General features: G+C 38.4%; 1 protein-coding gene and 1 pseudogene across 5 annotated transcripts in view; one reads left to right on the top strand and one right to left on the bottom strand.

Moving 5' to 3' along the window:
* Positions 1-369: 369 nt before the first annotated feature.
* The window catches only part of LOC147454990 (uncharacterized), a 28,407-nt gene continuing 3,725 nt past the window's right edge, over positions 370-25,051 (top strand). The window contains exons 1-3 of one of the 5 annotated variants that reach the window (XM_086516845.1): positions 372-3,272; positions 6,553-6,601; positions 22,856-22,874. In XM_086516845.1, the coding sequence (XP_086372971.1) occupies positions 425-3,272; positions 6,553-6,601; positions 22,856-22,859 (2,901 nt within the window). In that variant the 5' untranslated portion in view covers positions 372-424 and the 3' untranslated portion in view covers positions 22,860-22,874. Of the gene's footprint in view, positions 3,273-3,500; positions 4,913-6,552; positions 6,602-19,849; positions 21,292-22,855; positions 22,875-25,051 lie in introns of those variants that run through there. The other 4 variants (XM_086516844.1, XM_086516846.1, XM_086516843.1 and 1 more) reach the window with 4 other exon arrangements.
* On the bottom strand, positions 6,949-10,291 carry LOC147454991 (jasmonoyl--L-amino acid synthetase JAR6-like; annotated as a pseudogene).

Below are 25,051 nucleotides of genomic sequence, written 5' to 3'. Positions count from 1 at the left end.
AATATCCCCAAATTTCAAATTCCCAACATATCCCCAATACTCTATGGTTCACTTTGATGTCGGTCTTTGAAGGGCAATGAGATGGCCAGTCCTTCTAATGACCGATCAGACAATTATCTTCCTTCGGAGTTGAAAGGCAACTTCAATAAGATCCCTTGAAGTGCAGGATTTGTCACCAATCAACCCTGGTCCCTTCCAACGCAAGGTTGACAGCCGTTTGAAGGGCAGACGTCGAAAACTATCGTTTCTGATTCTTGCACAATGCACAGACAGGCCTCGTGATTTCATCACTTGTTCTTACCGCGCAAACTTCAAAGACCAAATGAGACCACACGTCACTTCGGAAAGAAGAATCGGAGGCGACATTTCACCCACCTCTTTCTCGGGGTGGGTACCATGATCCATCCCACCCAACACATCTACAATGCCGTCATCTCCCTTGCTGTCTTTGTATGACCCTGCACTCCTACCTATGGTCATAGTCATCTCCTTTTTGCGAGTCACGGGGCTTCAGCAGCAGCTCACTCCTACACGACGATGCTCCAACTCTCCTGAGATGGCCTGTTCTAGCTCCAACACGCCGCAGGTACTAGTTTCTGTTCTTCTGTTGCTCATCCTCTCCTTTGCTTCCTGCTGCCTTGCGTCCTCGATCACCACAGAAGAAGCCCATCTCTTGCTCAGATTCAAGAGTGAGTTGCTGGATGAAGACAATGCTCTGACTAATTGGAAGCTCAACAGCAGCGATGTAGATACTTGCTCATGGACTGGTATTTCTTGCAACAGTGAGCAGCGTGTGGAGGGCCTGAATTTCTCAAAGTTGTGGCTTAAAGGGCGAACCCAGGCTGGAGACGTGAATTTTTCCGCTCTCTGCAGTCTCCCTGCCCTCAAAATCATGGACCTCAACTCCAATGACTTCTCTGGTCCCTTTCCCAGCTCACTTTACGAATGCACTCAGCTGGAGACGCTTGCTCTTTCTGCAAACCTCTTTGTGGGCGGTCTGCCTGAGGCCATTGACAATCTCCCTGCCCTTCGCCGCCTGGATCTCTCCTTTAACAACTTCTCGGGAGCCATCCCATCCTCCTTTGGGCACCTCACACACCTGCAGGAGCTCAATCTCGTGGCAAATCTGCTCAATGAAACTATTCCTTCCTTCTTGGGCAACCTCAGCAAGCTGGAGAGGTTGAATCTCGCGTACAACCCCTTCTCCAATTCAGCATCCATCCCGCCAGAGCTTGGTAACCTGACGGAGCTCTCAGAAATCTGGCTGGCTGGTTGCAATCTCCATGGCGCCATCCCTGACTCTCTTGGTAACCTCCTCAAGGTTTCTAATCTGGATCTGTCCTTCAACATGCTGACGGGACGGTTTGGTTCAAGCCTCACCAGCCTCAAGAGCCTCACCCAGCTTGAGCTCTACAACAACCATCTTGAGGGTCCCGTGCCCTCAAGCCTGGGCAACCTCACCCTCTTGGCCAATTTTGACGTTTCCATGAACATGCTTGCTGGGCCTCTTCCCATCTCCATTTCACAGCTCCATCATCTCACCAGTTTCCATGTGTATCAAAACCTCCTCACAGGCCCCTTTCCCTCCTCTCTCGCCATCTTCCCTCTGCTGAAACAGATCTCTATGTTTAATAACAGTTTCAATGGCCCGCTGCCCTCAAATTTGGGTACTGTGAGCAAGTTGGAGATACTTGATGTGTCCTATAATGACTTCACAGGTACTCTACCAGGCTTTCTATGCAGCGGAGGAGTTTTGCAGGAAATTGCAGCCATGAACAACAGGTTCGATGGAGCCATTCCATCAACACTCGGCAATTGCCCCCCTCTTCAAAGAGTCCGGCTTAACAACAACCTACTTTCCGGTGCAGTGCCTTCAGGTCTGTGGGGTTCCCCAGCTCTTGTATTTCTCCAGCTAGATAACAACAATCTCGAAGGCACCATCACTCCAGAGATCCGCGGGGCTCACAACTTGTCCACTTTGAAACTCGATAGCAACCACTTTTCTGGCAGCTTACCATTTGAGATGTACAGTTTGTGGAATCTTTCATTCATCTCAGTGTCAAATAACAATTTCTCAGGGATCATTTCGCCAGAGGTGGGCAAGTTACATCACCTGTCTAATCTTTATATCCAGTCAAATTCATTCTCTGGTATAATTCCTGTGAAGCTTGCCCAATGCACACAATTAAGCGTTCTTCAGCTTGCAGACAATGCTTTTGTTGGTGGGATTCCTTCTTCTTTAGCGAGCCTCTCTGCCATCAATGTTCTCAACCTCTCTCACAACCAGCTCAGTGGGGGCATCCCTGCAGAGCTATCGGAGCTTCGATTAACAAATTTTGACATCTCTTATAACAATCTGTCAGGCCCCGTTCCATCTGGTTTCATGAATGGGGCCTTTGATGGGAGCTTTGTTGGTAATGCAGATCTTTGTGGAAGAAACCTAATGGGCATCAGGCCCTGTGATGTTTCTTCAAATAAAAGCCCGTCGAAGATTTTTCTGCGAGTGCTACTGGGAGCAACGTTTGGAGCAGCACTTATCCTTCTCATTGTAGGAATGGTGTTTCTTTACAGAGTCCATGGACCACAACTCAAAAGCGTCATTCAAGGCAAGAAGGGGGGCGAGAGTGGCCCCTCCTCAGCCTCAATTCCATGGAGGGTTACTTCGTTTCACAAGGTGCAGTATGGAGAGCTTGACATTGTGAGCCGGCTGGATGATGACAACTTGATCCTTGGAAGTGGGGGTGCTGGCACAGTTTACAAGGCTGTGCTGAGCAATGGTCAAACCGTGGCTATTAAAAAGCTGAGGAAAGGCAGCGGCAATGAGGGCAGTGAGGATGACAAGGGATTCAAGGTGGAGGTGGCAACCCTTGGCAAGATCCGGCACAAGAACATTGTCAAGCTGCTCTGCACATGCTCCAATAAGGATACCAAACTGTTGGTGTATGAATACATGCCTAATGGCAGCCTGGGTGACATGCTGCATCACAATCCTGGTTATGGCAGCACAAATCTGGCTCTTGACTGGCCCAGCCGTTACAAAATAGCGCTTGGAGCAGCCCAAGGCCTGGCATACCTACACCATGATTGCTCTCCCCCAATTGTTCACAGAGACGTTAAGTCCAACAACATACTTCTGGATGCTCATCTTAATGCCTATGTTGCAGACTTTGGAGTGGCCAAGGTAATGGAGAACTATCTCGGTGCGGACAACACAAATTGCTCAGCTGCTTTCACTGCACGGGTGGCAGGATCTTATGGCTACATTGCCCCAGGTAATTCTTGAAGGCCATGTGTTTTGCAATGCTATGTAAGGCTTCACGTGCATGGAATTTATCAGTGATGCATCACGAACACATAGAGCTCAGCGCATCAAGGGCTTCTTGGACCATGTTCAACCTGCATTGTGTATCATAGTCGTAAACCGCACTAATCTCAAGTGACATATCATATAGGAGCTGCTTGTGTGAAGTCTCATATGGATAAGTGTTTGGGGACTGCAGAGCATGCCTACACGCCCAAAGTGACGGAGAAGAGTGACATATACAGCTTTGGAGTGGTGCTGCTGGAGCTTGTGACCGGCAAGAAGCCAGTGGATTGGGATGTGTTCGGAGACAACATGGACATTGTACGATGGACAAGGGGAAAGCTTGCAACGGCAGAGGATGCAGGGGAGGTGCTGGATGCAGGGCTTGTGCCTTGTTGGAGGGAGGGCATGCTGATGCTTTTGCGCGTAGCAATGCTCTGTACATGTGCACTGCCTATGAACCGCCCTTCCATGCGGGAAGTGGTGGACATGCTATTGGACGCCGATCCTGCTCGTTTTTCTTCTACACCCCTCAAGAGCTCCAAGTCTGTGGGAGCTCATGCTTACAAGGGCTTGGCTTTATTGGCACTCCCGTAAGGCAGGGACTATAGGGAGATTTTCTGCTAGCATGGCCATAGGGTATGACGCCAATGGAGAGTGGCCGAGTAAGGCTTTTTTTTTTGGGTGGAGGGCATGCGTGAAATTTCTATTTTTGTTTGGGTGCATTTTGAGCGTGGAAATTTGTTTGTGTGTGTGTGTGTGTGCGCGCACTTTTTCTCTGCTGCAGTTGATAGCGAGGTTGTGAGAGGGAGGAAGGGATCGTACGATTTTGAAGAGGTGTCTCTCTGTCTCTTTCATCATCTATGTTTTTTACAGGTTCGATTACTTGGTGTAGAAGTGTATGTGTGAGAGAGAGAGAGAGAGAGGGGTGGGATTTTCTGCGGCTCTGCAATATGCATTTTGTTTGGGTTTTCTGCACCATATTCAAGAAGCTCAACACAAAACTAGAAGGCTCTCTGCTCTGGGTGAATGGCTTGAGCAACTGTTTACGTAATTTTTTGTATTTGGGCTGATTGCTTAACCGAGCTAAGATGGTACAAGCAAGAAGCTGGGGCGCTCAGCTCTTATCTTTCTCCGCGTTCTTCATTACACTCTTCTTGCAAGTCCAGCCCTTTGTTCATGCTCAAATTCCTCACGAAGGTGTGCAAAATACTCTCTGTAGCTTCTCCATTTTCTCTTCACATCACTTTTATACTCAAAACGGAGTGAACTTAGCCGTCGCATAAGTAGCATTTAAATTTCTTTTTCTGGCTGAAACCTTCGAATTTCAGTAAATTTGAGGTGATTATGGAGGCATGCGCAGTGATCTGACAAGTTTGATGGCTATTCCAAAGCCTGAGTTTGAGCTCCTACCCACTGTATGTCAAAATCCCCATCAGGAAATCTGAAACTGTACCATTTGGATTATGGCAGAGTAGTAAATCTTGCGAAACCAACTTACGAGTACAAGAACATAGGCTTACAGTTTATCTTTGGCCATACAGTTGCAGCTGACAGATGACCCTGAGAGAGAGAGAGAGAGAGAGAGAGAGAGAGAGAGAGAGAGAGCATTCTCGCATGAGTTTATGTCGCAACTTGAGCTGTTATGTAGACAGATTATATATGCCGGCCTATTATCGTGTTTGGCTTTGTGAAGAAGGCGCTGTCCACAGAGTGATGTGACCTCTTCTTCTTCTTCTTCAAGGATAGCCAAGTTTGATCTTGATTCCTCTGCGTGTATCTCTTTCAATTTAAAGGGGGAGCACTCTAGCTAGTGACGGGTGAGAGATCCCTTCAACTTCTCAAGGTAGTTCAAAAAAGCCTTGCTTTACTGTTATCCATGTGCTTTGAGACAGCCTTTCACCTAAGGCATTTTCAGTTCTGCATCAGCTTACTTTGTACAAAAGTTTTGTTGAAAGAATTCTGACCTGATCTTGCTCAATATGTAACACTCTCAGGAACCTTGAGGATGCCTCCCGGCTCTGTGTTGGAGCTGTTAGTTTCCCTGGTATATGAGTAGAATTTGAAGGATTTTTGTTAGACTCATTACCTAGTAAATTTCCTCTTAATGAACTCAGAATAGTCTCGGAACATACTTTTTTAGATAATGCTGTGTGACTGCAGCAATGCATGATGCTTCTTTAGCAAATGTAAGAAATCCAAAGCCTCTAGATTGGATATGGCTACCAGTCTGAGTACTTATGACTATAGCTTCTTTGTCCACATTCAGCTTCAGAACAGTCCTTCAAATCATCTGTAGTATTGCGGTGTTCCCCTTCCAAATTAAAAGTGACTAGAAAATGGACACAATCAACCACAACTCAAATTTGAAAATGTCTACCTGACCCTACAGAAGGTGACAGGTTCTCGACCAAGACCTCAATAAAACGAAGACTTTCTGTATATCCACGAGAGGGTTGTCAATCCCTACCCATGAAGTTATAATTAGAATTGAAAGGGAGTGTTTGACCGTCCACTTGATGCAACACTTTGTTGGTAAGGGCTAGCGTTGTCAATCCCTACCCATGAAGTTATAATTAGAATTGAAAGGGAGTGTTTGACCGTCCACTTGATGCAACACTTTGTTGGTAAGGGCTAGCGTTGCTATAAAGAAACCATGGCTCCATTAGGAAACAACTCCAAGAAGAAGCTGAATTAATCATTAAGGAAGCACCCATTTGAGGATCATAAGAGGCTCAATCAATTTCTAGTAGGTTGCAGATCATAAGAAGCTCGGTCAATTTTTGGTAGCTTGAGTCAAAATGTGTTGCCTCTCCGATCCGTAGATGCTGGTAATGAGAGGGAAAATGACGAGCTCTTGAAATCTTAGTATGCACTCTGATTTGTTTAGTTGACACTTAATTAGTTCCGACAAATAAGTGACATTCTAGAAACTTCATGCAAATGTAATGACGATGTAAGTCTACCGAATTCAAGAAATTTTGGGGCACAAATCTTGAACTAGAGTTTTGTTCAGGTGTAGGGTTAAGTATTAAGTAAGAATGACTTTTATTCTCCGACTAGAATAGAAAGGTATCTCCTTTTCCAACCTTGATTTATTACTGTAAAGCAAAAGATTTCCAGTAAACTTAGGTTTTGTTGGGCATTGGGGCCATTTTAAACCATGCATTTTCTTGTCAAAGCAATGTATTTTTCCATTACTAAAAGAAGTCAAATTTGTCTACATCGTTTAACTATTTCCTATGCAGCTCTTTGCAAGTATCTGAAAGGAAAGCGGACGAGGTCATTTGCAGTAAGGTGCGTAATTATGCTCCTGGTTTGATTGCTGATCACATGTTTTGAGAAATCGGGGTATGGTCAACGCTTCGAATTTGTTGTCCGTGCATGAAACTCATGTCACTTGTCTAATAATGTAAAGTAAAGTTAATGGAGTTTACGTTTGTAATGTGAGGCAGTGTATGCCATTGAAATATATCTACCAATATTTTGGGCTAGCATGTGTAATAACGCTTATTGGGTTTAGTTGAGAGAGATTTCTTGCTTCATGGGAGTATGATGTAGGCTTTGGTAATTTTGGTGGAGTAGCAAACCAGCTCTGATATTTTGCTCTAGATCAATTGGTGTGCTCTGTAGTGGCTCCTTGGAGTGCTTATTTAGATCAGCTTGAGTTTTCAGCAGTAGCATTCAGTCCCAGTACTTTTCCCCTTGCACCTCCAGACCAGGCCTATCGTTTTCTATCTTCGTAACACAACCCTGACGTTTTTAGTTTTCAGCCCTTTACTCGTCGGATTGCTTGGATCTAGCCTCGCCAGCTTATTTGTGGTGATTCGATACTCCGCTATTTTCTACTGTTAGCCTTGTTGAAACTTGCATTTTCAGTCCTGGTTTATAAGATAAGCCTGATGTATTCCATGTGCCAAGTCCATGTTATGGGTGTCACCTGTCAGTTTTCGTTGGCTGGTGGTTTCTGATGAACTAGGAGTAAAGAAAACGCAAAAGAAGATGAGAGAGATGGACAATCGAACCTAACTAAAATCCGTTTGCTCCCTGATCACCTAGTCTACCCTAAGTCTACCCCTTGTGTGTGGTCTTGATGCTGAGCACCAAAACCACTACTTGAGTCTCCTAATCTAGTTGGAACGTCGAAGTGTATATTAGGCTCTCGAACTGAGTATACATGAGCAACCTCATTCAATAGCCTCTATTCTGCAGTCTGTCCTTGCACTAGTGCATGGCCGTCTTCATTGTCACCTTTTTTGTAGCGAAATCTTACAATAGGTCACCCCATAGATATCACAGTATACCCTAGTGTTCCTTACGCCTATAATGAATTGGCAAAGCGCTGGATCACAGTGAAGAGACTAGTGAGGCGAGGTCCGAGCCAACTCCGCAAGAGAAGGGCCAAAATTGGAAATCGCCGAGAGTGACCTACAGTAATGCATAGTACCAGAATACAATTGATCCTTGCCTGCTTTGATATCTTTATTAGTGAGTATAACCATCAAAGAGTTTTAAAATCAAGATCAGTATTAGTGTCAAAATGTGTTGCAGGCAACAGTTTATAGACGTCATTTTCGAGGGGATTCTGTCTAGCTCTTGTACGTTTGTGGAACTATGTATTGGTTGCTTTTTTGTGATACTCAGCTTCTATGAGGCTTGTGCTGGAAGTCGATTATGTATTGCTTGCTCTTTTGCGATACTCATCTTCTATGAGGCTTATGTTGGAAGTGGGCTTGCATGGTTTTCTGTTCGCAAGAAATGTGTGAAAAAGCTGTGGACTGCTTTACAAGCGCAAAGTGACGGACTCTCCCATGCTACAATCATGTATGACTGCACTTGGAATTCGCATCTGAGCTTCGCAATGTATTCGCCGCTATAACTTGCTTGCGTTCCATTTGTAAACAGCCAGGAGTAGTGTTTTTCACTTGCTTCGTATTTAGCACCGTATTTGGCTCATCGCTCACTTTGTGTTTTGGAAGTGCTTCAACTCTAGAACCAGCCCCATCATTTTTCTTGTATTCAAAGATAAGTTGAGCTGTGAACAAATAGTACTACTCTATTCCTGAGTAAGTTGAGTACCTCCTTGGAGACAACGCAGCGTGGCGTCTTGTATTGCGCTATTGCCCCGACACCCCGATTTAGATAGCGGTCTAGTAGCCCACGGAAGGTGCCTGGCTGTACGAAACGTAGCTCCAATGCCCTTCCTAGACCCCTCATACCCAGGGTCCATGAAAGCAAGATCCATTGCAATGGCACACGCCCTCAGTACGCTCTCCTCATACATTGCTTGCTCACATCCTTGTTTCATCACTTCATTGAATTTGAGATCCAATGGTGAGATGCCTCTTTGGCTATCTTGGCGAACCGACTTGCTAATGCTTTTCCTGCTGAACTCTTAAAAGACCATATAGTGTCTCGGGGAACTAGACAAGTCAGCAAAGCTCGTGAGGTCGATGAGGTCTACTTTCGCATCATGTCTCTTTAGCTCCTCCACTGCTTCATTCACAGCAAGCTGTAAGTCCTCCTCTGTGTTCTTGGCTATGTACACAGTTAGCAACACATTTTGCCTACATACATATGCCAATTGCGGCGATGCATTGAAGAAGCCAATCACCCTGACGACGTCCCCCAGCCTATAACGATACAAACTTGCACATAGACCAAATTTTACTTCAGAAAAAAAGACAACATAATCTAGCTCAAAGAAAACTAAATGGCAATACTGACAGATTGAGCTAGTCTTAGCCAAAAAATGGAATTTTCTACCTTCATATGTCGTCAAAATGACCTCGTATTCGCGGACAGTCTCCACCTCAGTGAGTTTGACTGGGTCTGCCTCTTGTTGGCAGCCATCAATGATACCTTTTGAAGGCATTGGGATGAATTCAAAGTAGGCCAAACTGGGCACCACAGGAAAGGTCACATCTCTGCGCTCAACTTTTGGGTTAGTATTCACCCCAATGTATGACTCTGTAGAGCCATAGTCAGTACTGACAAGAGTCAGAGCACCAGCATAGTGGCGCAAGCGGTCGAGGTAGATGTACTTGCAATTGGGTCATATGTGAGGAATCACACCAGCCCAGCCTTCAAGAGTGGAGCACTTGGAAGCAATCCCATGAGCAAGCTCGGGGTTTGGCGTTGGCATGAACTTGGGTATGGCTGCCCTCAAGTCGAGGTCCGTATTCCAGCTAGTCAGCTCACCCTGCCGGATGTCATCGCAGAGATTGGCCCATTCAACTTCAAAGGTATGGAAGACCTTAACAATGGTGTATGCAAAGGTGGTAGTAATAAACTCTGGCTTGTCACCGTGAAAAAGAGCAGAGAGCAAGTGGTAGTAAATGGCTTGTCGATTGCCAGGGTGTCAAAAAACTTCGTCGGGGCTGCAAGCGCAAACGCTAGCAAACTCCTGCTTCTGCTTGAATTCTTTGCTTCTAAAGAGATGGGTGGTGGTAGTCCCTAAAGAAAGGCCACCACTGGTAGTAAACAACTTCCCAGAGAAGGCAAGCTTTGCAATGCCGAAAATGATGGTAGGAATTCCATGCAGACACAGATACGTATTGGTCTCTATATGCCGCTGCGATCTTGCTGAGGCAGCCGGAAGCCTCTAGAACCTCCTTGTAGAGCACAAGATATTTTTGTTGACCATTAGAGGTAGTGCCATAACTCCAGAGTAAGAAACAAAGAGCTGTGCATTGAATGTCACATGGATCAAATCAACCAAAATTTGCAACCTTTCACTAAGGCATGCACATTTTTCGAGCGAAAACAGAACCCTCACCTCTTTGCTGTCGCTAAGAAATGCACATTGTTGACCCCAAAAAACAACACCCACCTCGAAGATAGAGTTCTGATGGGTCTGAGTATTGAGTTCTCAAATCAACCTATTTTGAGCTGATCTTTAGTAGTATCATCATTCAAATCAGCCCCAGAAATAGCATCAGATCAGCCATCAAGTTTTAGCTTTTAGTACCCTTCGATTTCAGCCATCATATGTCCTAGAAGCTATCTCATAGGTCAGCCTTTAGTACCCTCAGATTTCAGCCTTTAGTACCCTTCGATTTCAGCTAGCATATGTCCTAGAAGCTACCTCATAGGTCAGCCTTTAGTACCCTCAGATTTCAGCCATCATTAAGTCCTAGAAGCTATCCCATAGGTTGGGAAGTAGAATGAGATCAGCTACCAGATTTCATCTTTTAGTACGTTGTCTAGTCCTTGTAGGTTTGTGGAACTATGTATTTTTCGCTACTCTCTAGTTCTCCAATGACAGCCTGCAAAGCTTGTTTGGGTACTTCTTCCATGCGAAGCCAAGATTTCCGTTTTTACTTCGTTGAAAAAACGCAGATAATGGGCTAGCTCGAAAAATTCCACTCCAAATGCAACCAACATCTTCAGATGATCTTTCCTAATGTATATGCAAGTACACAAAGCAAAATTCTTGAATTCCCTACTCTGAATCTCTATACATGGCTGAAATTGTGTCATACACAATTTTCGGCATCAAAGCGCTATGGACATTGCAATTGTCATTTGCTGATAACCAAATGAGTAGGACTCAATTCCTAGATGCTACTGCGAGTGTGAGAATTGGAGGTCCCAACTTTCGCGCTTTCAATCACTCCTGAAGCTCTCTGTGTGTGCTCTAGGCGATTTCCTGCCAAAAAAACGCTGAAAATACTAAAAACGCTAATATGGTCAATATGCTAATGAAATGGTAACCAACTGAGCACAAGCCAACCTACTCGTAATGACGAAAGAATGGGAGCAAAGCTTTTCAAGTTCCATTTCTCGAATCACAACCTGTGACCTGTAATCTACTCTAGGCCGAACCTGTCTCTAAAAAGCAAGCTAGATAAGAAAACATATGGACGTACATAGGTCGTAATTGCAACCTGGAACGCAAGCATGAGATCAGCCATCAAGTTTTAGCTTTTAGTAGCCTTCGATTTCAACCATCATATGTCCTAGAAGCTATCTCATAGGTCAGCCTTTAGTACCCTCAGATTTCAACCTTTAGTACCCTTCGATTTCAGCCAGCATATGTCCTAGAAGCTACCTCATAGGTCAGTCTTTAGTACCCTCAGATTTCCGCCATCATCAAGTCCTAGAAGCTATCCCATAGGTTGGGAAGTAGAATGAGATCAGCTACCAGATTTCATCTTTTAGTACGTTGTCTAGTCCTTGTAGGTTTGTGGAACTATGTATTTTTCGCTACTCTCTAGTTCTCCAATGACACCCTGCAAAACTTGTTTGGGTACTTCTTTCATGCGAAGCCAAGATTTCCGTTTTTACTTCGTTGAAAAACGTAGACAATGGGCTAGCTCGAAAAATTCCACTCCAAATGCAACCACCATCTTCAGATGATCTTTCCTAATGTACATGCAAGTACACAAAGCAAAATTCTTGAATTCCCTACTCTGAATCTCTATATATCGCTGAAATTGTGTCATACACAATTTTCGGCATCAAAGCGCTATGGACATTGCAATTGTCATTCGTTGATAACCAAATGAGTAAGACTCAATTCCTAGATGCTACTGCGAGTGTGAGAATTGGAGGTCCCAACTTTCGTGCTTTCAATCACTCCTGAAGCTCTGTGTGTGCTCCAGGCGATTTCTTGCCACAAAAAACGCTGAAAATACTAAAAATGCCAATATGGTCAATATGCTAATGAAATGGTAACCAACTGAGCACAAGCCAACCTACTCGTAATGACGAAAGTATGGGAGCAAAGCTTTTCAAGTTCCATTTCTCGAATCACAACCTGTGACCTATAATCTACTCTAGGCCGAACCTGTCTCTGAAAAGCAAGCTAGATAAGAAAAAATATGGATGTACATAGGTCGTAATTGCAACCTGGAACGCAAGCATGAGATCAGCCATCAAGTTTTAGCTTTTAGTAGCCTTCGATTTCAGCCATCATATGTCCTAGAAGCTATCTCATAGGTCAGCCTTTAGTACCCTCAGATTTCAGCCTTTAGTACCCTTCGATTTCAGCCAGTATATGTCCTAGAAGCTACCTCATAGGTCAGTCTTTAGAACCCTCAGATTTCCGCCATCATCAAGTCCTAGAAGCTATCCCATAGGTTGGGAAGTAGAATGAGATCAGCTACCAGATTTAATCTTTTAGTAAGTTGTCTAGTCCTTGTAGGTTTGTGGAACTATGTATTTTTCGCTACTCTCTAGTTCTCCAATGACACCCTGCAAAACTTGTTTGGGTACTTCTTTCATGCGAAGCCAAGATTTTCGTTTTTACTTCGTTGAAAAACGCAGACAATGGGCTAGCTCGAAAAATTCCACTCCAAATGCAACCAACATCTTCAACTGATCTTTCCTAATGTATATGCAAGCACACAAAGCAAAATTCTTGAATTCCCTACTCTGAATCTCTATACATCGCTGAAATTGTGTCATACACAATTTTCGGCACCAAAGCGCTATGGACATTGCAATTGTCATTCGCTGATAACCAAATGTGTAGGACTCAATTCCTAGATGCTACTGCAAGTGTGAGAATTGGAGGTCCCAACTTTCGTGCTTTCAATCACTCCTGAAGCTCTGTGTGTGCTCTAGGCGATTTTTTGCCAAAAAAAACGTTGAAAATACTAAAAACGCCAATATGGTCAATATGCTAATGAAATGGTAACCAACTGAGCACAAGCCAACCTACTCGTAATGACGAAAGTATGGGAGCAAAGCTTTTCAAGTTCCATTTCTCGAATCACAACCTGTGACCTGTAATCTACTCTAGGCCGAACCTGTCTCTAAAAAGCAAGCTAGATAACAAAACATATGGACGTACATAGGTCGTAATTGCAACCTGGAACGCAAGCATGAGATACCACCAAAACCATAATCTAATTATACTGCTACTAAACAAAAACAAAAACAAAATGCGAACCAGGAAGAAAGAAAACGCAAAAGAAGATGACAGAGATGGGTAGTCGAGCCTGACTAAAATCTACTCGCTCCTTGTTCACGTAGTCTACCCTAAGTCTACCTCTTGTATATGGCCTCGATGCTAAGCACCAAAACGACTACTTGAGTCTCCTAATCTAGCTGGTAGGTCGAACAGTGCGCCAAGCTCTCGAACCGAGTATACATGAGCAATATCGTTTAGTAGCCTCTATTTTACAGTCTGCCCTTGCACTAGTGCATAGACGTCTTCATTGTCACCTTTTTTGTAGCGAGATCTTGTAGTAGGTCACGCCATAAATACCATTCAGCTGACCTCTAGTAGTACCATCGGACACATCAGTCGTGGAAGTAGAACAAGATCAGCCATCACATTTTATCTTTTAGTACGTTGTCTAGGTCTTGTAGATTTATGGAACTATGTATTGTTCCCTACTCTCTAGTTCTCCAATGACACTCTGCAAAACTTGTTTGGACACTTCTTTCACACAAAGCCAAGCTTTCCGTTTTTACTTCGTCGAAAAACACAGCCAATGAGCTAGCTCAAAAAATTCCACTCCAAATGCAACCAAAACCTTCAGATGATCTTCCCTAATGTATATTCAAGTACATAAAGCAATACTCTTGAATTCCCCACTCTAAATCTCTATATATGACTGAAATTATGTTATACACAATTTCCGGCATCAAAGCACTGTGGACATTCGCTGATAGCCAAATGAGTAGGGCTCAATTTCTAGATGCTGTTGCAAGTGTGAGAACCGTAACTCCCAGCTTTCACGTTTTCAATCACTCTTGAGGCTCTGTGTGTACTCTAGGCAATTTCCTACAAAAAAAACACTAAAAATACTAAAAAAACGCCGATACGTTCAATATGGTAACGAAATGGTAACCGAATGAGCACAAGTCAACCTACTCGCGATGATGGAAGTATGGAAGTAAGGTTTTCCAAGTTCCACTTCTCAAATCACAGTCCGTGTCCTGTAATCTGCTCCAGACCGGACCTGTCCTTGAAAAAGCAAGCTAGATAACAAAGCATATGGACGTACATAGCTTGCAATTACAACCTGAACGTAAGTATGAGACATCACCAAAACCATAAGCTAATTACATTGCTACTAAACAAAAACAAAAACAAATTGGGACCTAGGAAGAAAGAAAACGCAAAAGAAGATGACAGCAATGGGTAATCGAACGTAACTAAAATCCACTCGCTCCCTACTCACCTACTCTACCCTAAGTCTATCCCTTGTGTGTGGCCTGAATGCTGAGCATCAAAACCACTGCTCGAGTCTGCTAATCTAGCTGGAAGGTTGAAGAATGCACCAAGCTCTCGAACCAAGCATTCATGAGCAATGTCGTTCAATAGCCTCTATTTTACAATCTGTCCTTGCATTAGTACATGGACGTCTTCATTGTCAGCTTTTATGTAGCGAGATCTTACAGCAGGTCACCCCATAAATACCACACTATACCTCAACGTTCCCTACATCATATAATGAATTGGCATTTTCTTTGCTCGTGAAAGTAACCCAGACAATATGTTGGGCGAGTGAACCTTGGGATTTCATTTGGCGAAATGCCAAGAGATAACATAATCCTCTGTTGGTAGGCCTCACCACCAGGTTCTGCTTCTGTTTTGAATTTCTTGCGTTTGTACTCTTTCTTCTTGCCTGACGTGGGAAAACGGTTTCCTGCTCCGCAGGTTTTGTATGTAAGGCTTCGTTTGCTACGTCTGTACATGAGGACCGAGTATCACAAAAGGGCAAGCAATACATAGTTCCACAAACCGACAAGACCTAGACAGTGTACTAGAAGATGAAACCTGATGGCTGATCTCGTTCCAGGAGTAGTGTTGTTCACCTACTTCCCTTCCCTTGCTTGCCCGCCATCATATGCTCCTTTTTATCTATGTTTTTAGTATATATTCAGCTAGCATTTTTGCATCAAGATCAGCCAGCCTTAGAGCAATAGTTCAACACCGTATTTAAGTCATTACTAACATAAGTCAACTTCAATCTGTGAAGACCAATTTTGTCAACGAAATAGGAGCTCGCCCAGCATACTGTTTGGCTTACTTCCGTGAACGAAGAAAACGCAAAAGAAGATGACAGAGATAGATAATCCAACCTAACTAAAACTTGCAAGAGACGATTGTTTAAGGAGAGCTTGTCCTTCAGTCTCAGTATTGAGTCCTCAAATAAAGTTACTTTGAGCTGATCTTTAGAAGTACCATCATTCAAATCAATCTTACGAGTAGCATCAGATCAACCATCAAGTTTTAGTCTTTAGAATCCTTAGTTTTCAACCATCATCAAGTCCTAGAAACTATCCCATAAGTTAGCTTTTAGCACCCTCAGATTTCAGCCACCACTATTGACAAGCGAAACTGACATAGTGGTAAGTGTTTCTAATAACTTACTACACGATTAGACGGCACTTTCTGAGCTAAAGACTAAACCAAATGTTGGAGGTAGCCATTGACAATCATACCTATTGATACTTGGACCTATTGAAGATGATTGATTTGAATGATTGCTTTTGTTCTTTATAGGTCTTCTATTTTATATTTTGCCAAGTGTCGTTGCTTGTTTGTGTTTGTTTATTGTGTTGAAGCTTAGATGATTGAAGCTTCTTCCATTGTAAAATTCATTAGTCAAATATTTTGTACTCTTTTCATAGGGTTTAAATTTTTTTAATGGTATGCAGGGGTATTTTTGAGAGCCCAAATTAGTAGCCCTTCCAGTATATATGTTTGTTTTTAGAAAGTATTAGATTTTTTGTTCATAAATATGTTTGATTTCTTTAAAAAAAATCTTGTCAATTTGTCTTGATATGATATTCTGAGAATATAGTCATACAAAAAACAAGAAATAATATTGAAATCGAATTATAAGAAATAGACATACTAAAAAATGAAGCTCCAAATCATATATGAAGCAGATTTTGATTTAGGACATGCTCAGTTCTAGTTTTTTTCTTTTGCACTTTGCTGCCCTCTCAAGACGTATTTGTGCAGGAAAAATAGAAAATAAGTATATTTAAATATACACCATCGTCTTTTCTTAAAGACTTGGTTGTGTTTCAATAAAAAATAAATAAAAAAATTACATGTAAGTACACTCTTACGTCTTTCAAAGACAAGAGTAGTGCAAAAGAAATACGAAACTCTCTGCTTGAATACACGCTAGTGTCTTCTCTTGAAGACTTGGTAGTGTTTCTTCAAAGCAAATAAAGTATTATATTTAATCTTACCAATAATTTATATGCTTCGTACTCATGTTAAATTATATAAATTTTGAACAATTTTTTTTTAATGCTGTACAGTGGAAATAATAGTAGAATTTATGATGTTGATTTGTAAATGTCAGTTAAGTTTCTATGATGATGATGATATTTTTGTTTAGAATTTTTTATGCTGCGTTTGAAAATTCATTTAACAAGAATTCTATTTTGTATTAAAAAAAACATAATTCATGAAGTTTTATATGTGTATTTAAGAGGTTTCTTTATCAAATTTTTATGCTTATTGGTCGCAATCAAGCAGTGCAGTGTAAATTGTCATATTTAACAGTTTTTTTGTCTATTGAGAATTTAATGATTTTGATTTTTAATAATTCAATGATTGATCCACATAGGATTCCTAGTCATATTCTTTGTTTGGATAGAAAAATATATTTCTATCTTGCTTGAATATATGCTTATGTCTTTATGTAGATTTTATTTATCTTCCTCAAAAAATTGTTTTGACTCATCAAATTTTTATGTTTATTAACCATGATCAAGAGTACGGTTTGGATTGTTATATTTAAAAGTCATTTTGTGTTTCGACAATTTAATGGTTGGTCCATGTACAGTTCATACTTGTATTTTTTTCATGAATAAAAAAATATGTTCCTACTCCATTTGAATGTATACTTATATTTCTGTATAGGATTTGTTTATCTTGCTTAGAAAATTGTTATAATCATTTGCATTGCATGCATAACCTGTCCTAAAAAAATTTCATGTTTACACATAAGAACAAAGTTTTCCATTGATGGGATTTCTATGTTGATTAGCCCAACTGATTAACAGAGTAGAATAATGGAGTACACAATGGTATAATAATTTTGTCTTGCAACGGTTTATAATAGAAATAATATTGAAATCGAATTATAAGAAATAGATATACTAAAACATGAAACTCCAAATCATATATGAAGCAAATTTTGATTTAGGATATGCTTAGTTCTAGTTTTTTTTTTTTTTTGCACTTTGCTGTCCTCTTAGGACGTACTTGTGCAGAGAAAATAGAAAATAAGTATGTTTAAATACACACCATCGTCTTTTCTTAAAGACTTGGTTGTGTTCTAATAAAAAATAAATAGAAAAATTACATGTAAGTACACTCTTACGTCTTTCAGAGACAGAGTAGTACGAAAAAAATACGAAACTCTCTGCTTGAATGCACGCTAGTGTCTTCTCTTGAAGACTTGGTAGTGTTTGTTCAAAGAAAATAAAGTATTGTATTTAATCTTATCAATAATTTATATGCTTCATACTCATGTTAAATTATGTAAATTTTTTTAAAAAAATGTTCTACATACTGGAAATAATAGTAGAATTTATGATATTGATTTATAAATGTCAGTTAAGTTTCTATAATGATGATGATATTTTTGTTTGGAATTTTTTACGCTGCGTTTGAAAATTCATTTAACAAGAATTCTATTTTGTATTAAAAAAAGAGAGAGTTCATGAAGTTTTATATGTATATTTAAGAGATTTCTGTATCAAATTTGTATGCTCGTTGGTCACAATTAAGCAGTGTAGTGTAAATTGTCATATTTAACACTTTCTTTGTCTATTGAGAATTTAATGATTTTGATTTTTAATAATTAATGATTGACCCACATAATTCCTAGTCATATTCTTTTGTTTGGATAGAAAAATATATTTCTATCTTGCTTGAATATATGCTTATGTCTTTATGTAGACTTTATTTATCCTGCTCAAAAATTGTTTTGACTCATCAAATTTTCATGTTTACTAACCATGACCAAGAATACGGTTTGGATTGTTGTATTTAAAAGTCATTTTGTGTTTTGATAATTTAATGATTGGTCCATGCACAATTCATACTTGTATTTTTTTCATAAATAACAAATATGTTCTTGCTCCATTTGAATGTATGTTTATATTTCTGTATAGGATTCGTTTATCTTGCTTGGAAAATTGTTATAATCCTTTGCATCGTATGCATTTTAAGAAACAACCTGTCTTTAAAAAAAATCATATTTACACATAAGAACAAAATTTCCCATTGATGAGATTTCTATGCTAATTAGTCCAACTGATTAATAGAATAGAATAATGGAGTACAAAATGGTATAATAATTTTGTCTTCGAATGGTTTATAATATATTTGATTTATATGTAAGAGACATATACTCTAAAAGATGAAAAAACAAGTTCTTCATTGACTAAATTTTGATACTAATAGGTTACAGACAAGTAATGAAACACAAAACAATGGAGAATACGGTTTGGATTGTCGTATTTAAAAGCCATTTTTTTTTTTGATAATTTAATAATTGGTCCATGTACAATTCGTAGCTATATTTTTTTCATGAATAAAAAATATGTTCCTACTCCACTTGAATGTATGCTTATACTTCTGTATAGGATTTGTTTATTTTGTTTAGAAAATTGTTATAATCATTTGCATTATATGTATTTTAAGAAATAACTTGTCCTAAAAAAAATTTATATTTACACGTAAGAACAAAGTTTTCCATTGATCAGATTTCTATGTTAATTAGCTCGATTGATTAATAGGGTAGAATAATGGAGTACAAAATGGTATAATAATTTTGTCTTATAACGGTTTATAATATATTTGAGTTATACTTAAGAGACATACTTTAGAAGATGAACAAACAAGTTCTTTACTGGCTAAATTTTGATACTAATAGGTTACACAAATAATAAAACAAAAAAAAAATCTTTTATAGATAGGAGATATATTTTCTACTGCTTAACTTTTCATATTAGGTGATTGTAATCAAGTAAATGGGTACAAAATAGTATATTTATTTTGTCTTCAAATGGTTTGCAGTATACTTAGTTCACGCTCGAGAAACTTGATGTCTATTACTGACTTTTATGTTTGTATATGAGTAATATTCTTTTATAATAATTAGTTATAAGTAATTAGTTAACCATGTATCGTAGTATGAACTATTGTATTTGAAAATAATTTTATTTTACAATAATTTATTGCATTTTTATTTTTTCTTGATAGATTAGTTTCTTCTAAACAATGGAATAAATTTAATATTTTGAATTACTACCTGTTTATATTGATTTGAAAATATAGAAAGATATATATAATTATTTAAAAACAAAAAATTATTTTTCACTAAATACTTATATAAAAATATACTTATTAACAGCTTTCATTAAACTACTTATAATTTATTGGATTCAGTTATGTTTTTTTTAAAATTATAATATTAATAAGAGTAAAAAACTGCAAATCAATATACTAGAACATACCGTGATTTTGCATTGACTTCCTTGTTTATGATTGTTGATCAATATGCACTCTCTTCTTTAATATTGAATATAACTGTCATTATTTTTATGTAGATCATGGAAATTTCAAGAGAGAAGAGGGGTTTAGATAAAGACGAGCATCGTTGTTTGGTGGCTATAATTGTTAGAAGATGCTTGGCTTTCACCAACCAAGAACTTGAAATTTATTTTGATCCTACCCGTGCTGATCTACAGGAGTTATTAGCAATATTGCAAGAAGCAAGTGTTGCTAATTTGAAAGCCAAATGGTCTTATTTTGAACATTGCAATAAATTTCTTTCTTCAAAACCTTTTCTTAATGAAATAAGCAGAGGCCTTGGTGAATTTAAAAGAGGCCTTGGTGAATTTAAAAGATCGTTTTTGCAATTAAAACAAAAAGAACGTGAAGATAGTTTTACTGTATTGAAAGTAGAAAAAATAGAGCAGCCATACAAAAAAATTTAAACAACAAAAGGGAAACGAAAGTATGTACAGATGGACAATGTACAACCCAGAAAAATTAATCATGGTGGAGAACCATCTCAACACGTGCAGCTTACCTTGTTGCAGCGTCGACAAATTCATTTTTACGAAGACTCACAATGGATTCAGCATGGCTATGGTACTTACTCTTGCAAGTGCAAAATTCTAGATCAGTTGTTTAAGGAAAACACATACACAACAAAAAATTTTACTGCTGTGGAAAATACTATCACACCAGAATTGCGAGCAGACTCTGAAGCTACAAGCATATCTATAAACCATAGCGGTATTATATTGCCGCTTGGTCTCTGTCGTAGTGAAGAAGAGTCCATTGTAATATACCCTTTTTGGAATGGACTTGCACTCACAAATTGGACATGGTTAGGAGCTTCAGGAAGTACTACTACACCACCTAAGCATTACGTTAGTATCTCTCAGAAGGTTGGTACAAAAGAGCGTTTCAAGACACATATACTCGACATTATTAATGGACTGGAGCAGACTATAAGCTACATACATTTGAACGGCTATTTGCACAATGACTTGCAGCTACAGAATATTTACCTACATTTCTCAAAGAAAACAGAAGATGTTTATGTAGGCATTTCAAATTGGGGAAAAAGTACGAGTACCAGTACAAAGAAAGCGCACGAACCATTGCCAGACAACAGAACAAAGACCGTCGAAGCATACAAAAAGCGTTACCCATGGGTCACTCCCGAATTTCTCAGTTCTAAACCAGCAGTTTATACCCTAGCAGCTGAAATTTATTCCTTTGGCAAAACTCTTTTTAGGCTTTTAAAGTTTGTTTCACCTGAGGGCAAGGAACCAAAAAATGTATTTATAAGAGCTTTGTATGAATTTGCAGAACGCTGTACTCGTACAAACCCACTGGAAAGGCCTAGATTGTACGAGTTATTTGCTATGTTACGAAATGCTCATCAGTACAATCTCTATGTAGATGTAGATGCTGGTCTGCGACCAAACTGTGAATAGAAAAATTTGCCTTTTTTTTCAAAATTATTAGCTCAATTTATATCGATTTTGACTTCTTGACAAGTAATTTTGTCTTCTTAATAATTATTTCTATAAAAAAGTACACAGTGTATAGATTTTTCATTACTCAAGTCTTTTTTTAAATAATAGTCTTTTTTCTCCCTCTCTCTATCGCCCTCTCTGTACCTACTGTTGATATTGAAATAAAATCATGCATTTCAAAAACACATGCTTTTAAAAAGACTATTTACTATTATAGTATAATAGTAAATGTACAGATCAATTGCTCTGTTCTTTAAATTTTTTTATATTTATTAATTAACAAACATATGTATGATGTTTTTCAAAAGATTTTTAAAAGAACAATTCTAAATGGAGTCAAGCAATCTAGTTGCTCCTTCGAATGTCTCGACTCCAATATTTATTTTCCCAAATAGTGATAGTTCTGCACAAGAAACTACAGAAACTTCGTTACTCTCAACAGCGAATACAGAAACTGCTTGGCGGAGCATGAGAAGAACAGAAGAACATGTTGATGTACATGATTCAGAAGAGGTACTAGTTCAAGACTTCCCCCCGGGTTTTGCACCAGAAGAACGCAGCGACGAGAACATTGTTGAGGAAGGTACCAAAAACTACTCCAAAAAAACAAAATAATTGCTGTTTATAATTGATATTTAGATAGTTTGTACTATGGAACCCATATCCCGAACAGTGTACAAATTATACAACTGACACGTTTTTAAAAAAAGATCTGATCAATTTAGACCAACTTCTCCTATTTTTGTATGTAGGTTATTTGTAAAAGACATAATATTTAAAATTATCGATACAACAATTATTTATTTTAATACCTTTATGACGTTCGATAACATAGCGATTTTTTGAAAGAACCTGGTATGGTATGCTTTACATTTTTGCACTTGACTTTCATATCGTGTTTGTATTTATTTGTTGATTCTTTTTTTGCTAGTTTGTATTTATAAAATCTAGAAAAAGATATTGTTTGTTCTTTCTATATGAGCTTTTATCTCTATGACTCGTACTCATCTTTAAAAAAACTTATATGATATTATTAAATTTATCTTTTATGTTTTAAGCTTTTATTTTTAGAGTTAGTATTTGTTGATAGAATATCTATACAATATTATTAAATCAATCATTTTCTAGATTTGGCTAGTATATCTCATGATTGTGTATTACAATAATATACTATTAGAGTTTTAATATAAAAATATGCATATATATATATATATATATATATATATATATATATATATATCCAAAGCCATAACACATTTTTTATTATCAGTGTACAGAATCTTATTTGAAATTACATATTTAGAAAACCAAGGCTCTAGTACGTATATGTATCTTTCAAATCATTTTATAATTTAAAATAAAAAAGTATCATTTTTCATGCATTCTTTTATCTTTGTTCTCATTATAGTAATGGTTATAATTAATAAAATATAGCAAATAATTCTCTTTCAATTATTTAACTTAACTAAATTAGACTACATATAAGAACTTTTGAAATTTAAGGCATTTTTAAAAAGTGGTATATAACATTGAGCTTGATTTTTTCTCTCTTTGTTACAGCTAGATTTAATGGCATATTTACGTAAGCTGCCTCTTGAGTATACAAAAAAATTATTTTCTCGATACACAACGACAGCATCCTGTTGCTGTGGAGTTGAAGTTACCGGAAATCAGTGAATGCAACAACAACTGAATATTTGGTACCAAATACGTTTCTTGCGTGGGAAACTTACGTGGATGGTCAACCAGAATTCTGTACTGAACCTTCAACTAACTTTTGTCAGAATATTCAGTGGGCACAAGAACAAACTGCTCAGGGGAATATTATAATAGGACGTGATATATTATACATTGATGCCCATGAATTACTGATACATCCTTCAAGGGATACTATACGTGCAAAAAAAGCTTTGATGATGAATCAAAAGCTTGGAATCTGTTCAATCGTGATCTTCAAGATTTGGGAGTAAGATGCATTTCGACTCAATTTTACTTGTGTGCCACAACATTTATTTCATCAGCATTTTGGAAAGATCGTTGCCAATAATCCCTTGGGTTTGGATATAAGGTTTGATCATTATTATAAACCAAGATGTGCATGGGACAATGCTCGAATATCAAAAGCAATGGTTGATCAAGATTGTATTTTTTTCATGGATTGTCTCATAGAAAGACAAGCTCACGTCAATAAGATGCGCCACCTTCCATTCTCTGATACAACCAATACTGAAGAATGGTATGAAAAGCATGATAGGCTTACCGATGCAGAGCTAAGTATACAAAAATTAAGCGATTTTGTACGCAGATTTCAGAACATGGAACCCATAGCTAGTTGCAAAAATTGAGAAGCTTCTCCTTATCCTATATTTCTTCCTTGTTAACACTAGAATGGTAACAGGACACTTTTATGTCCTTGGACACTTTTGTGTCCTGTTAAGTGACCATTTTGCTTGAATTATTTGAAGAGTATGAAAATGAATTTCTAGGTGCTATATATCCACAAAGTTGCCTTATGAGCTGAAAAAAACTTAGCATTTTTTTTGGAGTATCGATCTCACCATTTAACTTACTTTTGCACAACATTTTTGATCCTAAACTATGTGAAAAACGGGTCTTGTTTTTGTTTTTTTTTTCAATTTTTGGCAACTATACCACTCTAAACTTCATGTTTATGAGGTTTAGATGGCTAGAGGTTAGGCCTTCATAGTTCTCAACATGTTTGGATGCTTGTAGGGAGAGCTAAGTGTTAAAATTGAAAGTTATGACCAATTTACAAGAATTGCATAATCCTGTTTTTTGGCCAAAATTAGCACTTTTATAATTTTTTTGGTGGCTTTCTTGATATCCAAATTCAATTTTGATTGTGTAAGTGTAATGTATAACATAAAGCTAATCTTCCTTGAGTTTTGGGGGACCTAATATGCTATATAGCATAGTATATGATGATGGTTGAGTTTTTTGATTGCTGAAGAATACGATACATTTTAGAGTAGCAAGTATAACTTTCTCAATATTGCTAGTTTCTTAGGCCAATTGTGTGTATTTTGTAGGTAGTAACCATATCGAATCATAGAATACAAACTTGGCTAGATATTGAGTAGTTTCTATTGGTTTCTAGAGGTCATAATGCTAAATCCAGTTTTTTTATGTTTGCTGTATTTAGCACTTTATCATTGCCCCCAAGGTTCCAATTCTAAGAGATCCATTATCCTTTTGACATGCTCCATGGTTCCTTTTGAATCCAAAGGCCCAAAGGGAACCAAAAAAACATGTATATAGTATCTATATTGAGCGTGACTATAGAAACTTTGATGATAGGTCCGCAGAATGGCAAAAATGCAACTTTTTTGTACCGATTTTTTTTGCCCAAAAAAAAAGTGAGGTAAAAGCAACCATATGTTTTGGTCACCAACCCATTGAAGTTAACGGAGCATTTTATTTCATGTCCTACAAAAATCCCCACTTTTAATTATATGCAATCAACCGTAAGAAATTGTTGTTTTGGGCAAAATGCAATGGTCCATCAACTTTGGGGGCTTGTAGTGACCAAGTGATGAAAAAAATTACAAGTCTCATTTTTTCCATATGTAGTAGTTATTGAACTATAAGCTCATGAAAGGATTTTTCAAAATGAGTGGATCTACTATGGTTTTGGAAATTTTTCCCAAAACCCTGAAAGGACACTTTTATGTCTTGTTAGGTTACCATTCTAGTGTTAAAAACCTCCTTTCACAGTCATCTTGAATATGTATCTAA

The sequence above is a fragment of the Adiantum capillus-veneris genome, chromosome 7, assembly GCF_014529385.1.
Source record: "Adiantum capillus-veneris isolate H3 chromosome 7, ASM1452938v2, whole genome shotgun sequence".
In the NCBI taxonomy this organism is placed as follows: domain Eukaryota; kingdom Viridiplantae; phylum Streptophyta; class Polypodiopsida; order Polypodiales; family Pteridaceae; genus Adiantum; species Adiantum capillus-veneris.
The sequence above is the reverse complement of the archived record's forward strand: the minus strand, read 5'-3'. Positions and strand labels throughout refer to the sequence as shown.